The 16,695-nt window shown below is 39.3% G+C and overlaps 1 protein-coding gene across 1 annotated transcript; it reads left to right on the top strand.

Annotated features, from left to right (window-relative positions):
- Positions 1 to 1,785: 1,785 nt before the first annotated feature.
- igsf8 (immunoglobulin superfamily, member 8) lies at positions 1,786 to 16,146 on the top strand. Its single transcript, XM_020918556.2, has 9 exons — positions 1,786 to 2,521; positions 2,896 to 3,046; positions 3,185 to 3,324; positions 6,887 to 7,267; positions 8,789 to 9,220; positions 11,565 to 11,722; positions 11,828 to 12,077; positions 12,381 to 12,839; positions 14,222 to 16,146. Exons 3-9 carry the CDS (start codon positions 3,282 to 3,284, stop codon positions 14,347 to 14,349), a joined length of 1,851 nt encoding a protein of 616 aa, XP_020774215.1. The 5' UTR covers positions 1,786 to 2,521; positions 2,896 to 3,046; positions 3,185 to 3,281; the 3' UTR covers positions 14,350 to 16,146.
- The last annotated feature ends 549 nt before the right edge of the window (positions 16,147 to 16,695 follow it).

The following is a 16,695-nucleotide window of genomic DNA, read 5'->3' as shown; positions in this document are numbered from 1 at the left end:
AACTATGAACTAATTAACAATGATGATAATAATAAAACTGATTCCTGTAGAAGGGTTAGAGGACACCATCCAAACCTGCAAACACAAAGGAAACAGTCAGTAACAAACTGCAAGAACTGTTTTATCTTGGGAGTACACAACTAAAACTATCTTAGCGCAATTCAACAAAGCATGGTTTCACTTAGCTGTTTTAAATTCACCTTTGGGTCTTTGGGGGAAAGCTGGCTGAAGTACAACCCAAAACACAGAGTTTAGGTAAACTCTTCCAGCAAGGTGGTCTAGATCAATTCTTTCATTCATTCCATATTTTGGAGCATAGCCTCTGATATTAGATTTTCCATTCTTCTTAGTTCTTGGGTCCTTTTTAACTTCAGATGGAGGCAAAGGTTCATTTGTCACTGGTCAGAAGCTTCTATAGCAGTAGTAGATATCACAGAGCTGCTGGAAAAGGGTTAGACACCAACCTAAAACCTGAAAACTTCAGTAAGATATGGCAGATATGTTTTAGCTTTAGCTGTTTTCAAATAAAATAAACTAACATCTGCTACAGTTGCCACAGATGATTTTCATGTCTCACAGTTGCAAGACATGAAGTAGATTTATCTTAGATTAACTATGAACTAATTAACAATGATAGTAATAAAATGATATCTGTAGAATGGTTAGAGGACACCACCCAAACCTGCAAACACAAAGGAAAAGTTAGAAACAAAATTACAAAATACTAGTGTATTTCAGCAAAACAGTTTTATATTCACTTTTGGGTCTTTGAGGGAAAGCTGACGGACATTCAACCCAAAACACACAGTTCAGGTAAACTCTTCCAGCAAGACGGTCTGAGTGCATAACAATTTTCCTTAATTACATTTGTTTCAGATTTATTATTACCAACGACCCCACTTTGTTTAAAATTGCATGTTTGAGTGGGTGTGCGAGTATTTTATGGCAGGTCCTCTACCATCCTTATATCATTCATGTTTGGAAAGTGATTATTTAATTCCCACAAATATACCATTCATTTCATATAATTCTGAGTCATTGTGTTCCAGTTCATTGAACCAAGCTTGGTGTACATTTCTAAACCTTTTCATTACAATTTGTTATGTTTGAAAAACACATTTTTCCCCATGGTTTCACCGTTTGTGATTAATTACATTTTCGCACAAATACCAAGAGATTTTATTTGAGACACGTTTTGCTTTTGTTTCTTGGGTTTCGTTTGTGGCATAATTTCCTTCTTTTTACTGACAAAACCTTTTGCATTTGTTTTCAAAAAAGGCATTTCTGTAAGTTTCCTTTCACCAGACAGTTTTCAGGACACAAGGCCGCCGCCGCACCTTCATGCACCTTTTTCAGTGAGCCATCATTTAAAAACACATCCACAGAGTGAAATAGATTTCCTTTTAACAAAAGCATCATTATAATTTGAAACTCATCACACCATCGTTTTATTTATTTCAACCCACTTTGCACATTGCATAAACGTGAATCAGAGCACAGAATAACTATGCCCCCAGCAGCAGCATTCATTCATCCAACATTTACAAACGAACACATTTAATTTATTATTGCAATAATGATTCTGTATCCACAAACAAGACTCACCTGGACTAGTAAGGCTCACCTGGACTCCTACGTGCTGCTTGTCGTGCTGATGGTGATTTTGGTTGCAGTTTTGGCGCGTTTTCCTGAATCCGGCGGGTCCTGCTCAAGGGGCTCCACACCGCCTTTTCTTTCTTTGTTGACTAAAAACGGCGCGCTGCCGTGAGAGGCGCTTCCCATGGATCTATTAAAATAACTGGATACAGTATTGCTAGCTTGTAGCTGCCTCGAGTTGACGTAGTGGCCACTCAGTGGTACTACAGTCGAAAAAATCCCATGGGCCGAGAGAAGATTTTTCTCATAGAGCGCAATGTAATCACAACCTGCTCGTGTTCGGCTGACAGGGCACCTACAACTTTCAAAAATGTCGGATTTTGTGGCGATTTTTACCTATTTTTAGATCATAAACTTTTTCTCGCTCAAAATCCTTCAGTTGTCTTAAAAAAACGCTTTATATTCGTTAGCTACGGCTCCGCTCTCGTTCCTCTCGCTCTGATTGGTCAAAGCGATCACGTGATACACGAGCCCGCGCTCCTTGCGTGTGGTCGCGTGCATTCGCGTGTGCCCGTGGGAGAAAAGAGCACTACTGCACATGCTCGGTCGGCCCACAGTTACCGGAAGTACCTAGCCGGGCTAGGCTAATCTGAGATCATGCGCCATTGAGCTCAGCCCATTGACTTGAATGGGCGGCCATTTTGGAACCTCGGGGCTTGGTGCTTCCTCTGACATAAAGCAGCAATTAAAGTGACATCAAGAGTGACTTTAGTGAAGCTGTCAACAAACAAAACGAGGTGGCTCGGCTCTCCGGTGCCAGTTCATCTGGTGACAGGTGAGCGCCATTTTTAAAAGAAGCCAGCATACATCTGTGGCCACGTGACCACGCCCACCTGGCGGGAATCACCATGACAACTATCCCAAGGTATCTCCCCCATTGATCTCTCTCTCTCTCTCTCTTTCTCTCTCTCTCTCTCTCTCTCTCTCTCTCTCTCTCTCTCTCTCTCTCTATCTCTATCTATCTATCTGTGCGTCATATTCAGGCCTGTCTCGCGTCCACAGTAAAAATCTATTTGACTTTTGGCTCCCTCTAGTGGTTCAAAACCCTCCTTTTAAAAACCTGTGACGACACCGCTTTATTTTTCCATTGGCTCATAAAACAACCAACTACATCTTCGCTGTGATGGTTTTAACCAATAGCGCAGCTGTGACTTCTTTTTCCGCACGGCCTTTTTGTCATTCACGTCCCTCCTATTTGTAAGTAAGGACTCCTCCTCCTGTTTCTCCCCACAACCCCAGCCCCAGATCCATGCCCAACCCCCTGTGATGTCTCCAACCAGCACAGCCTCCCCGTGCACGGCATGTCTGATCAAGCGGCATAATCTGAACCCAAACCAGGCTACAATGGAGGCGTCGTCCTGTTGAGCAAATGCGACTGTGCACGATAAAGGTAATTTATTTTCTCGCCCTGTGCACCTATAACTGCACCAGTAGATCCATGATGGATGGCTCGTGGCTGTGGCTGTCCCTTCTGTCTCAGGAATATCACTGCAAACTGCACAGTTATCATGCATTTTTTGTTGTCCAGACACTGCGAGTCTACTGTACAATGAACGGGGACAGAGGTACGCACAACGAGATATCCCAGTCAACGTAGTTCCATCGGGACAGCAGGATAGACCACTATGGCTCCGATAAAGGCGGTATTAATCGTGTTACTTCATGGCGGTAAGTTCATGCTGTTGTGTGGAAGCTGTTTACTTTACACGTAGCTTTGAACCGTATCCCATCTGCCTACACCTAGTCATTATTATGTAGCAAAAAGTGGCGAAACTACTTTGGATTTCACAGCTACAAAGGTTCAAATAACCCATACTTCTAACAGTTATTTTCTTTTCTAATGTTATTATTATTGATTATCATTTTTCATAGATTGGAACAAGCCCCTTCAGTGGACAGGTGTTTTTTTGTTTGTTTGTTTTTTTGTCAACAGAGTAAAATTACATCCCAAACAGACACGATCTTATCAGTAGTATCCATTCAGTCACTACCTCATAGTTTCTGTAGGTAACGCAGCCCTGACCTCTCAGCCCTCTTGTAATAGATTACTGGAATTTGTTTTTGCTGAAATCACCCAGGGAAACTGTTGCTTCAGACACTCAGTTAGTCATAGTGTCACTTATCGATACAGTTTGATTAATTTATTCATTTTTGTTTGAACACAAGTACTATTGTTACTGCTGTTGTTACACACTTAGGTGCCTATGACTGTTCTCTACATTTCCCCACTTAAATACTCAATAGCATGTTATATTAATTTTCAATATTCATTTTACCTTTTGAATACTTAAGTTAAACATGTTGTTTTCCATTTTATTTTTAAAACCACAGAATTAATTTCCTAGCTGCTTACATATCATGCACCAATTTAAAATGTATTATGAGACTTCTTACTGAAACTGAAATGTAACTACTTTTTAACTACTAAATAAGGTAAAATATATATCCCAATGAACCATCTTCTCTCAACTTCCTCTTCATTTGTGAATGACTAGATTAATGGTGCACTCCTAAACCTTCTGTCTTTGTGGTCTGTTAAGGGTGAACAGTTGCACTGCATTTTGTGCCCAGTGTCTAATCCAGAGTGAGCATTGTCCTAAGATCTGCCCCCCCCTCCTGCCCCATCCCATATCTGCCCAGTGTTAATTAGGACTTGATCCGCTTAAACCTCCCTCTAGTCTCTTGTCATTATGGGCGTGTTGATACGGGGCCCAGGTCATGACAGAGCTAGAGTTTTTTCTATGTCTGACACTTTTAGTATTGTAAGCACACAGAGACGAAACACACCAAGCTAGAATTTCCAGTTGTTGAACTATCTATCACAATTATCAGTTTTAGGTGAGGTTTAGGGTGTGTGTCTTTGTTTTCTTTGTGCATATCATATGTGTATATCATTAATTTGGGGGTAATCACAAATCATTGGTCTAAGTGATTTTTGCCATCTAAACTGCATTTCAGCTATAATGTTGTTACCTCATCAAAATTACAGTTGTGTTTTGTTGAGTAAACTTTTATTATTAGTCTGTCTACATCTCCAAAACTCAGTAGAGATTGGCAACTCAAGGGCTGAAATTATCCAAATGATTCTAGTGAAGGTATAAGGGGTTTAAAAACACAGTGGAGCACTTTCTGTATCACCACATGACATCACAAAGTAGAGTGTTTTCTGTCTGAGAAAATTAAATATGCAGAAAATCACCTTAAATATGCAAAATGTGAGTGTTAAACATGTGTGAAGGGAATTAAACATAACTCCAGGTATGGGTTTGATAGGGAAAAGTTTTTACAACATAGATCAGGAAATAGTGTAATATGGTCCCTTTAAACCAGTCCACCTGCCTTTACTCTAAAATATAATATAGTTCTTCTTTTTAGTAGGTAATAACAACAGAATATTGTTTGGTCAGTTAAAACAATTTTCTGATCAACTGTGCACATGTGTGTAATTTAAACTAAAAGCAGAGCGGCCCATCAAATTATAAAAAACAGGAATAGGCCCTAATAATATGCAGCAACAAAGAGGAAGAGGGCAATAATATGTAAATAACTCATCTGTGGGCCCTTGACTAGACAGTGAGCAGTTTTAATGTCATATCTCAGACCATAAATTGTGTTAAAATGTAGCTTCCCATTTTTGGTTGGTCCAGCAGAAAAATAAACTATTGTTAACAGAAGCACTTGAGATCTTCTGTCAACTATGAATGTCCATCTAGTCTTGAGGCATCTCAGATTACATCCATCCAAAGGCTTCTGATGATATTGAACTTTTTATCCATTAATTTCCACATTTCTTGCAGGGAGTGCTGTGAAAAGCTTCAATAAATCACTAGCAACGCCGCATCAATCTTACATGTGGTCTGTGCTTCTAACACACTCAGATGAATAATTCGCCCCCAACACTAGAAAAAAGAGGTGCATTTGCCGTCTGTGGATTTTAAAGTGTTTTGAAGATTATTTATTAGTGTCCAAAGCTTTTTTAGGGAGTAGTGCATTATAATGTCACCTCAGAAGACACGACAGCGCCTCCCTGCACTCCTCTGAGCCCCAGACAAAAACAGTGATACATTTTGAGTGTTCCCTGGACAAATTCTTCAGCGTTTGTTTTGCCTTGGTTTGGATCAGAGACAGAGTATCAGATTTAGCTTTGTTCCACTGCTGACATTTAGATAGTGCTAAGCAGAAGCGTTACAGATTGCAGAAGAAAGCTTGGCGCGTACACTTCTGTATGCATTATATACAGTCATTATTTTAAAGGTCCTGTATTACATAAAATTTACTCTTGTGAACGTTAAGCCATGTTACAATGATGTTAACTCATCAAAAGCATACCTGGAGTTGTGTTATGTTTCAGTCACACATTTGAACAATCCTGGTCTATTGGGCTGTCTACATCTCTAAGCTCAAAATGCTCTGTTTCACCTTGTGATGTCATGAAATGGCACTTTTCAAGTTAACTTCCTTTTCCTTTAGTTCAGTAGAGATTAGGAATCCCAGGGCTGAAATTATACAAATGATTCTAGTGTATAGAGTTAAAAAAAAAAAAAAAAAAACTGGAGCATTTCCTGTTTGTGAGAAGAACTCAGCCTAAATTTGCAGTGTGTGTTAAACATGTGTGAATAAAACAAAACACAACTACAGGTCTGTTTTTGATGAGAAAACAACTTTAGAAAAAAGAGGAATATGGTCCTTTTAAATTACTATGGCAATTATTTAGTGTAAACTAATGGTGTAAAGAAATGTAGACACATAAATCTAGAAATAGGCTCCCGTTAATGACATTTTATAATTTCTGTGGAGCCAAGTTTGAGTCATACTGTCAAAAACTCCAGCCAACATAATGTGCACTGGTTCTAACAAGCCTGGATGAACAGAGAGTTTAGTCATTAATGAAATACAACCTGTGACTTACGAGATGATCTGTTTTCCACTGCTTTTCATTTCAAGTATACTGTGTTAAAACATTAAAACTACATGGCACTCATGGGAGTTTCAATTAGTTAAAATGAATAAGCAATATATTTTCATTGTGCTTATAGTGAGCTGGCCCAGTCCCAGATAAAGATTTTTTACTTTGCCATTTAGAGTATTGCCTTCCTATGAGCCATTTATCAGCTTAAGTTATTGATTCGTGGCTGGTTGTGCCAAACATGCTGTGAGAGCTGTAACACACACTAGTTCCATTGCTGTTCTTACAAAGTACGTATTTATCTCACTCTGTTTTCTTTCCCAGTTTTTCAGTTTGCTCTCTGCCGTGATGTGACTCTTCCCATCGGACCACTGTACCGCGTGGCAGGTTTCCCCGTCTCCTTGCCTTGTGTGGTGTCTGAGTACGAAGGCTCAAGAAAGCAGGACTTTGAGTGGTTCTTATACAGAGATGATGCCGGTGGGAGACAGATGGGTGTCATTTCCACCAGGGACCCAGGTTTTCCCTACGCCCCATTTCAGTCACGGGTGAGGAACGGTGAGGTGAGGGTGGAGAGGGATTCAGACGCTCGGGTCCGACTGGTGATCCACAGGCTGCGTACTGAAGACCAGGGCAGGTACGAGTGCTACACGCCTAGCACGGACTCCACCTTCCAGGGCAACTACAGCAGCTTGGTCACAGTCAAAGGTACAAGTATTTTATTTCAACTGTTGTGATAGTTTAATACTGTGAATGATACTGCCATGGAGTAATAAGAGTGGGAGAAGACTGCACAGGTGAAAAGAGATTCCTTATATATAAAACTTGTAACAAAATGTAGATAAACTTAAAATGGTCGAGACTTGTGCCCATTTCTGTGTCTAATTCTGTTTCGGTTTGCGTCCTTGAATTGAGTTGTTAAGAATGTATGTATGAATGTGTATACACAAATAACCTCTACATCTCTACAACACTTTTTATAAATTATGCCGCAAAAATAAAGAAATACACATAGGACTTTAAACATTTTCCCATTATAGATATCTCTATGTGAGGAATGTTAACAATGTTATCATGTATCTATGATTCAATTGGCATTTTCAGCGAACTACTCATTAAAGCTTGAGACTAGTTTCAGATAATATTCAGTTTCTATTTCATACTATATAGGTAGAGTCATCTGGACATTGTTTTTGTGATCAAGGCATTTTAGTTCCCATCCAGAAACCATTTTCAATTTGATGGAACTGACATGAAGCACTGAGCTTTATCCTTACCTGAGTTTACCAAGTCCAGCCCTAAAGGGAAAAGTTTTAGAGTGAAACCGACCTGCTATTGTTTTCTTCCTAACATCATTATGGGTCATTATTCCCCCATTGTGTATTTGCTGTCTCACCTTCTGCATTCTGTAAACAGCTGGTGGAGTTGAAGTCCCCATTTCTGTTCAGAGAAGGATTCTGTTTCTTCACACACATTTCTTTTACTTCCCTTGCAAACCAGTCCTTCTCTCTGCTTAAAATGTGCACCTCATTGCCTTCAAATGAGTAATTTGTGGTTTGTAAACTCAGGTTAGGAAAAAGCCCAGTGCTTCAAACCAGTTTCATCAAATTGAAAATGGTTTCTGGATGAGAGCTGAAACGTCTCAATCGCAAAAACAATGTCCAAATGACCAGCGTTGAAACAGTCTCTTCATGAAACACTCCTGGACGAATGAGGGTTTATACTGTTTCATACTATCTTTTCCAACACACTTTATTTCTATAACACATTTTATAAACAAAGACTGTTTCCAAAGTGCTGCACATAGAAAATAAAAATAAAAAATTGACAATTTAATACAATAAAAACATAATAAAACTATGGTGTAAAAACAAATAAATAAAACCATAAAACAGACCCATGAGAATAAATGCATAAAAAAATCAATAAAACAAAACAATAAAAGACAACAGAGAACCACACTCATACTCATGCCATGTTAAAAGCCAGAAAATAAAACTGGGCCTTCAAGACTTAAGACACTCTACTATATAGATTTGCTTTCTTTCTCAACCTATTATGGTTTGTTTACATCGTTTTTAATAGTTCAACCTTAATCTTATTTTCAAAACAATGAGAAAATTCACTGATATCGCAGGAACAGCAAATTAAATTGGGCATATTATTCTCTTGTGTCTGTCTGCTGCAGTGGCCTGACATAATGTAATTGTCTGTTGTGTCTGTCCACAGTGATCCCTGACACACTGCAGATCAGCTACTCTCGCTCGCTCACAGGACAGCCACTGCCACAGGGGGCTGAATTAACTCTGACTTGCTCTGCCAGTATCCAATCGGAACAGCTCACTCATCTGTCCGTCATGTTTGGGAAGCGCGGTGAAACAAGTGACAGAGATGCAGAGATCATCTCCATTGACAAGATGCTGGGGATTGTGCCTGGAAGTTCATACCAGAAGCGTTATGACGACGGAGAGATCTCATTGGAGAAGAGGAACGTGGAGGGCGGACAGGACCTGTACGTGATGAAGATGAGAGGGGTGCGGGCGGAGGACAGGGGCTCATATTTCTGTGAGGCCTCCCAGTGGATCCGGGATCCTGATCGATCGTGGCAGAAAATCGCACAGAGAACACTGGATATTGGCAATTTGACTGTCAATGAACTAGGTCAGTACAACCAGTGCCGTGTTCCTGTTGACATTGGAGTATTGGTGCTCTGAATTTCACTCAAATTAATACAAATTTGAGGGGGAGCTGTGTTATGCTATTTTCTGGTCTATGTTATAATGTTTCCTAATCGAAAACATGCCTGGAGTAGTATTTTGTTTCATTCAAACATTTAACACACAAACCCTTGGTTTAGGAGTTCTTCTCTCAAACTGAAAACATTTCCACCTTGTCATGTCATATAGTAATAAAAGAAGTGCTCCACTACACCTTCACTAGAATAATTTCGATAATCTCTACTGAACAAAAGGTAAAAACTAGCTGTTACCTTGTTACCTTGAAACTATCACTTCATGATATCACAAGGTGGGACAGAGCATTCTGAGCTTTGGATATGTAGACAAACTAATAGTAAAGGGTTACTCAACCGTGTGTGAATGCAACAAAACACAACTCCAGGGGTGTTATTGAAGTGATATCAACATTGTAACATGACTTAAAACTCAGAAAAACAATTTTGAGTAATATAGGACCTATTTAAAGTTAATAATGATAAGCTAATATTAATATATAAAGGTACTGCATTTCTAACAGGGCTGTGAAGTATCATCACTCATTTAATCATTTGTCTACGCATAGCCAGTAAAAGAAGTATGTTTGCTATTGGTAAACTAAACAGTTTATAGCAGTAACAAGGGATCATAAGTATTTTGTATGTGTTGTTTCCAAGCCAGTTGCCATGCACTACATCACTGACTTTCTGTGGTGAGATTTGAATGGAAAAAAGCTGTAGTATGTATATCCTCTGTATACATAAGGATATAAGTAAAAAGGGCAAGATGATTGACACGTCTGAAGCCCACCTCTCCTTTTGATTACGGGGTTGGATATGACAGCTGTCTGGCTAAGCAGCTGGATTACTGCCAGTTGTTATCCAGTGTTCCAGTTGTTGTTATTATAAGAACCTACAGATGGATGCATAGATTTGGAAAATGGTTTATTTACTGTGAGATTTTTGTGGCACTTTTGAGATGGTCCCATCAAAATGGCAACACAAAGTAGCCCATTTGAACACTCTGTCACATAAACTGAGCTGTAACAAGAAACAAAAAACCTAACATTTATGTTTTTATTATTATTACTTTGTTTGGAAGGATAGTAACTGCAGCAAATAAAAATCATAGTTTCACATCAGTCAGGATTCGGAAATTACTGGGTTTATATACACCAAACAAAAACTGCACAAACTTCAATATTTTCTCTGTCACCATAAATTAAAATGTTCAGTTATTTTGTGACAATGTGCAATGATGTTTTTCAATCTCAAAATGTGATATATGTCAGTTGAAAGCTCTAGTTAATCCCTTATAAATAATGTTAAACAATTGTGGATAATGTCTGTGAATCTCCCATAAAGTTATATTAGGCTCCTGCCCTCCATCTGAAGTACTGACGTCGTTAAATTGTGGAATGTGAACGAGCTTTGGGCCCATAGGAAAGACTGTTATCATTCCACAATTACTATGAATATGTTTGGTCTGTGTTTTCAGTATAGTTGCTAGGTAACAGTAATGAAAATATCTCTATGTATGTCAGTAAAATAATACAAAACTAACTATCAAACTGGAGTAAAATCTTAAAAATAATATTTGGTGAAATGGAGAGTCTGACCTATCATGCGCACTGTACTGAATTTCGTGGTTAAACTGGTGATGGTATTCAGGTCATTTGAATTCCTCTTGCATAAAAAGTACTGTTCAGTTAAAGCATTAAACATCACAGTTGTAGGCCGCCCTGTGTTTTCGCAACACTGCACTCAATAAAACAATGACCTCCCACGTCCCCCTTTGTCTGCGCACATAATGTGTCTATTACAGATTTCTGTCCAGTTATTGTGAGCTCAGAAGTAAACAAGCTCTAAAGAAAAAAACAATGCATGTTTGTTATTTAGTTTAGTTTGGTCTTAAAGGGAGGATGTACAGAGACATTAAGATAATAAAAAGCAGATGTTCCACTCCAGATTTAAGCTAAATGGCTAGTTTCCATCTGCGGTCCCTGATTTAGTTATCAACTTCTTCAGACTCACCACTAGAACCGAACATGATAATGCAGATTTTATTACCTGTTCCAGAGGACTCTCCTGGTACTCTGTCTTTCCACTGAACAAAGCACGTTTAATTAGAATAGGCTCCATTACCCTTGACCTCTAAAATAAGACAGACAATTGAGTGCTTTAATTAAAACAATATTCACACTTTCCATATCATTAATGTTAATTATATATATATATATATATATATATATATATATATTTTTTGTTTTGTTTTGTTTTTGTTTTTAATAGATGATATTATAAAAGTGATGCCCACGCCCCAGGGAGTACTGACCTTGCAGATTGGTGCCCCCCTGCTCCTGACATGTGAAGTGCAGGGTTTACCGTCTCAAATCAACTATGGACTTTTGGTTCAGTGGTTGGTCAATGATGGCACCAGAAGTAAAGAGGTATAGTTCATTTTAAGGTCAAATTATTTTTAAGTTCAGAAGAGTTTCTAAAAAGTGAATATTTTGTGTTGCATATATTGAATTCACATGCACTCTGTGTGTTAGGTGGGGTTAGTGTGGATAACCCCCGCTGGTGTGGTGAGCTGGGGGGACGAGCTGAGCCAGGGCAGAGGCTCACTGGAGAAAGTGTCTGAAGGCCGATACACTCTCAAATTGTTCTCGGTGCAGCCCGCAGACTCTGGCTCTTACCGATGTGCGGTCAGCTTTTACGCTCCAGACATAAGCCTCAGTCCATCTACAGCACCCATCTACTCCCAGCACTCTGAGGCAGTCACTGTCAATCTGCGCACTAAAGGTGAATTCTTTTACCCTTTTTTATTTTTATTCAGTATTAAATCATGCTATAACCTATGCCATCTAACCAACTTTTCCTAAGAGAATGATATAGCTGTAATTTGACAGTGACAGAATTCTCTCTGCACATAGTTGTTTGATCGAAGATTTGATGGACATTTTTATGTTGATGCTTTGGCACTAAAGGGAACTAATCACATGTCCCAGGATGACACTCATTCCTTTTTATGCAGTCACTATTTGATATTTTTGACATCTTGCCGCCAATTTCATGTCTGTAATTGTGTGATATCCATTCCCACAGATGTACGTGTCTTTGCAGTGGTTCAGCTGCCTCGTGGTCCCCTGTTGAAAAGAGGCAGTACCATCACTTTAATTTGCAACGTGACTATTGTAACTACAGGCCCTGTCCAGGCGCAGGTGCAGTGGGTGCGCTCGCTCATTCCCAAACTAGTCATGAAGAAAGACCAAAGTCCATCCTCAGACATATCAATTCCTGACCAACCGATCGAAGTTACACCTGAGCCTGTAGCTACTTTGAGGCATGATGGTGTGACCCAGGTATTCTCCAACAGCAGTGAGGTTAGCGTGGACCGGCTAACTGTGAGCAGCTACAGGCTTAGGGTGCATGTGGCCCGCCCAGCGGACCAGGGCCTGTACGCCTGCCACGTTCACGCCTGGGGGCAGGATCCACATGGAGCATGGTACAACACTGGGGTCAAAGCGGAGTCGAACACAGTCACTGTTTATCTCTATGCTCGGGGTGAGTATGCTTCATGTCATAATAATTTATACAAATCTGGACAATATAAATAAAAAGGGAAAAAGGCTGGATAAGCAGATCCTAACGTCCATGTCTGTCAACACAGTCATTTTTCTTCTTAACATTAGAGAGGGAGAGAGAGGTGGTAGTTTGAGGTGGGTATCAGCCCTCAGGACAAATGTGTTTCTCCTCTGTCCTGCAGCATTAAAAGTGAGGGAGCCAAGTAAACACAACAGGAAAGCCTCTTCTAAGTCTCACTCTTCTTACTCTGCTCTTTTGTGTAGGTGGTAATGAAATTCCTTTTGAAGTATTTCTTCTGAAAGGCCATATTTAATGTTTAGTGTAAAATCCTGTGTTATCTCAGAGGTCTGTAGCAAACCACTCATTTCACTCAATTCAGTAGTCCCTTACTTGTGTCCTGTTAACTGCACATGCTGCACTTATTCGTTGTCCCATGATATTCCCTGATTAAAATCTGAGCTCAAAAACCAAAAAGATTAGAAAAACCTCTCAGTCTGTCAGCCAGGGCATTCAACCACTCTGTTACCATGAGACCATAACTATTTATTTCAGATAGCGCACCTTTAAGCCCTAAATATGTAAATGTAATTGAATAAATACAAGATGGATGTTTTTCATCGTGCATCCCACTGTACGTAGAGATATATAAGATATAATAAGGTGGTGTACCCTCCTCCAGTAGGGCACTTTTAGCAATATGGACATAAATATTCTGTGCGTTCTATTTGTATTGTACTCTCCTCATTCCAAAATCATAATTCTTGGCTCTATCTTTTTATATTTGTAGTTTATTATTTTGTGCAGTGGTAGTAGTGCTGACTGCCCCTTATAACCATGGTCTGATTTATTGGCTATGCAGCAGCTCTTCTGGGTTATAGTTCAGGAAATGCCCTCTTAGTTTGAGGCTGTCTCTTAACCAAGTTGAACACAGCTGTGTAAATGTCATGAAATCATTTGACCCTTTTGGGGGGGTGAGGTAAATCTTGTGGAGACACTTAATCTTATTTATTTTATACTTTGTTTTCTCTCTGCCAAATGTGTAGCATATACAAGTACAGGCCTTTGATATTGCACAGTGCTCTTAAGTTAAAGTGTTATGTATTATGACTTATTGGTCACATTTGATTGATTTGAGTTTTTTAGGGTTTTTAATAACGTAACGTGTAATGCTTTATGTAAAACACCTAATCTTTTACTTTAAAGACTGCATAATATACTTCGATCGTAATCTTTTTCTTTTAGACAAAACAGTTTTGCATTTCTAACTAACAATGCGTCATATATTTTATATATATTATAAAGATAAATAGAGCAAGTATATACTGAGTGTAAATCACATTATTGTTTTGTTTCTGCTGCAGTGGAGGATCTGCTCCTCATCCCTCTGGTTGTGGGCGTGTCTTCTGCGTTGTTTGTTGGGATCGTCATCATCTCGACAGTGACCTGCTGCTTCATGAGACGCCTGGCCAAACAGAGAGCCCGAAAATAAAACAAATACTGCTGCCTACACAAAGGAAAGTTTTCCTTTGTATGGCTGGAATGATCTGGAGTCTAAACTAACACCTAGCTTCCTGTGTACTGATCTATTTGTTTGATTATCAATGCCAAAAAATCGGTTTATACTTCTTTTTAATTCACATCTAAATTTTGTAGTAGTCAATTCCAGTGAAAAAAAGTTTATTTTTTTTAGTTTTTATGTCCCCCTATTGTTTTTGTAGATACTTTGTGTTTTTCAAAGATAATACTGCCTTTTTGTGAAAAATCCCCTAAACAGATGAAGACTGTTACTCTATTTTGAACTGTTTACAGCCCCTCACTGTTTTTAGTTAAAACAAATATTTAAAATTGCGACTGCCCACATCAAACATAGTCTAAATATATGTGCACGCGTTGTCCACTGTTGCTGACTTTTGGAGAGAACATTTGAAAGTGTCTCTGCAGCACTGGTCAGTGGTGTAAGCAAAGTCTCTCTTTGACTTAATAAGGAAGGCACCGGCCCAGGACTGGCTCATACCAGGCCCATTGACTACCATCTCTGTATACACAGGCACTCTGTGTATCTTCACAATGTACTATTTTTTTCTACATGCATTGGTTATGTAGACAGAAATGCACTGAGCAGAAACATGTTTTGTTTTTTTGTTTTTTGTCACTTTTAGCTGTTTGTTTTTACAGTTTGTTTGACTCTCGTGCTGTGTGTGAGTTTAGCATTCTGCAGCTGTCCCATGTGAAGCACTTGGACTAATGTGGGCCCCCCCGTCCTCTTCTTACTTGAGTTTCTTTCAGTTGAACAGTTACTTGCTGTACTTGAGCTTTGTTGTACTTTTTATTTTGTTTGAGTAATGGTTACTTTGCTGTTTAAAAGTGAAGTAAAACTTGAACTGTGGAAAAACAGCCTCTTATGGTACTTGTATCTCATCGTGCAAAAACAGTATAATGTGGAACTCTTACGCCTGAGATGAACCCGTTGCTGTGCACTGCAGTCATATGACTAGATGAAGGTCTGCTGTTTCCAGTGGTCACATGATTAAAATTAATGACTTGAGCCACTGTGGCTAGCCCCAGGAAATCTGCTGGACACATTCACTCTGTGGTCAACACTTAAGTGGATCCTGCTCCCTGCATTCTTCCTCTCGTGCTCCATTAACACTGATACAGTATGCTGAAGGCAAATGTCTTTTCCAAATTTGTTTGCACTCATTTTTTATGTGTTAATTTTATTTGTAGCCACTGTTAACCACCTGTCTCTCTCATGGATGCTTTTAAATGTGGATTCTACATGAACCTGTGCTTTCTAAACTGACTTTTAAGGTTCTCTGTAATGAACAAGTAAACACATTTGTGCTTGTTTCCGGAGCCACTTTGTTCCAGATCCACCACTCAAAGCTGATTTGCTGCTCCGACATACTCACCCACGACATGTTTACACGCGGGAGCCTCAGATACACGTGCACTCTGCCAGTGCACGGTGCTGCTGGCTCATATTTCTGATGGGAATATCTGTGTCCCTCTCTAATCCCATGGCCCTCCCCCTCTGCTCCTCTGGCTCAATTCATTTCAGTTTGTGTTCAGGGGAATTACAGTCAGCTGGAAAAGTTAAGCTGTGCATAATACAAGATACATGTTGTTGCTGTATGTATGAATGAGTGATCCACACTTTAGTCATGTATACACGCTGAAACTGTTCCTGAATGGAGTTTGTGTTGAGTTTAATAAACTTGCTCACTTTTTCATGGTGCTTTGGTAAACCTGCCAACTGAAAAACCAATAAACAACTGTGGATCTATCAGGCCTCTGGGTTTTTATTTCTGTGTAGTGGAAGTGGAAGTTAAGAAGCTGGAGGAGATGATAGAAGAATCCAGCAGCAGTTTTGTGGTAATTGTGGAACAGATCAATTGTCCAAGCATATTTTCCATCTTTTGCTTTCAAACCATTATATTACTTGTGGTTGCTGATCGTGCTGCTTTCCAAGTAACCGTTTATTACAACTGAAGTTCAAATTTATCCATAAAAATGTGTATGGTCAATCAGATCTGAAAGTACACTTTATTTTTTGTTTCTTTTTTGAGCATGGCTGAAGAAAATATGCAATCTTCATAACAAATACTGACAAGCTTACACTTTTTTATATTACACACTTTTACTATTTCCATATCTGCTGCTACAATAGTTAGGTCAAATACACGTTTTACAATCTCTTATCTGATCTGCCGCCTTTGCCTGTGTGCAGGTCTGAGCAGCCCTACTATGAACCTATATCAGCATTACAGTATTACATCACTAATACAAACACAGTAATCCTCTTCCTCCTGTGTGACTTCAGTGGGCATGACGC

Source organism: Boleophthalmus pectinirostris, unplaced genomic scaffold (genome assembly GCF_026225935.1).
Source record: "Boleophthalmus pectinirostris isolate CB_2022bp ecotype Guang Dong unplaced genomic scaffold, ASM2622593v1 HiC_scaffold_3, whole genome shotgun sequence".
Taxonomy (NCBI): domain Eukaryota; kingdom Metazoa; phylum Chordata; class Actinopteri; order Gobiiformes; family Gobiidae; genus Boleophthalmus; species Boleophthalmus pectinirostris.
This window is presented reverse-complemented; position numbering and strand designations above follow the sequence as displayed.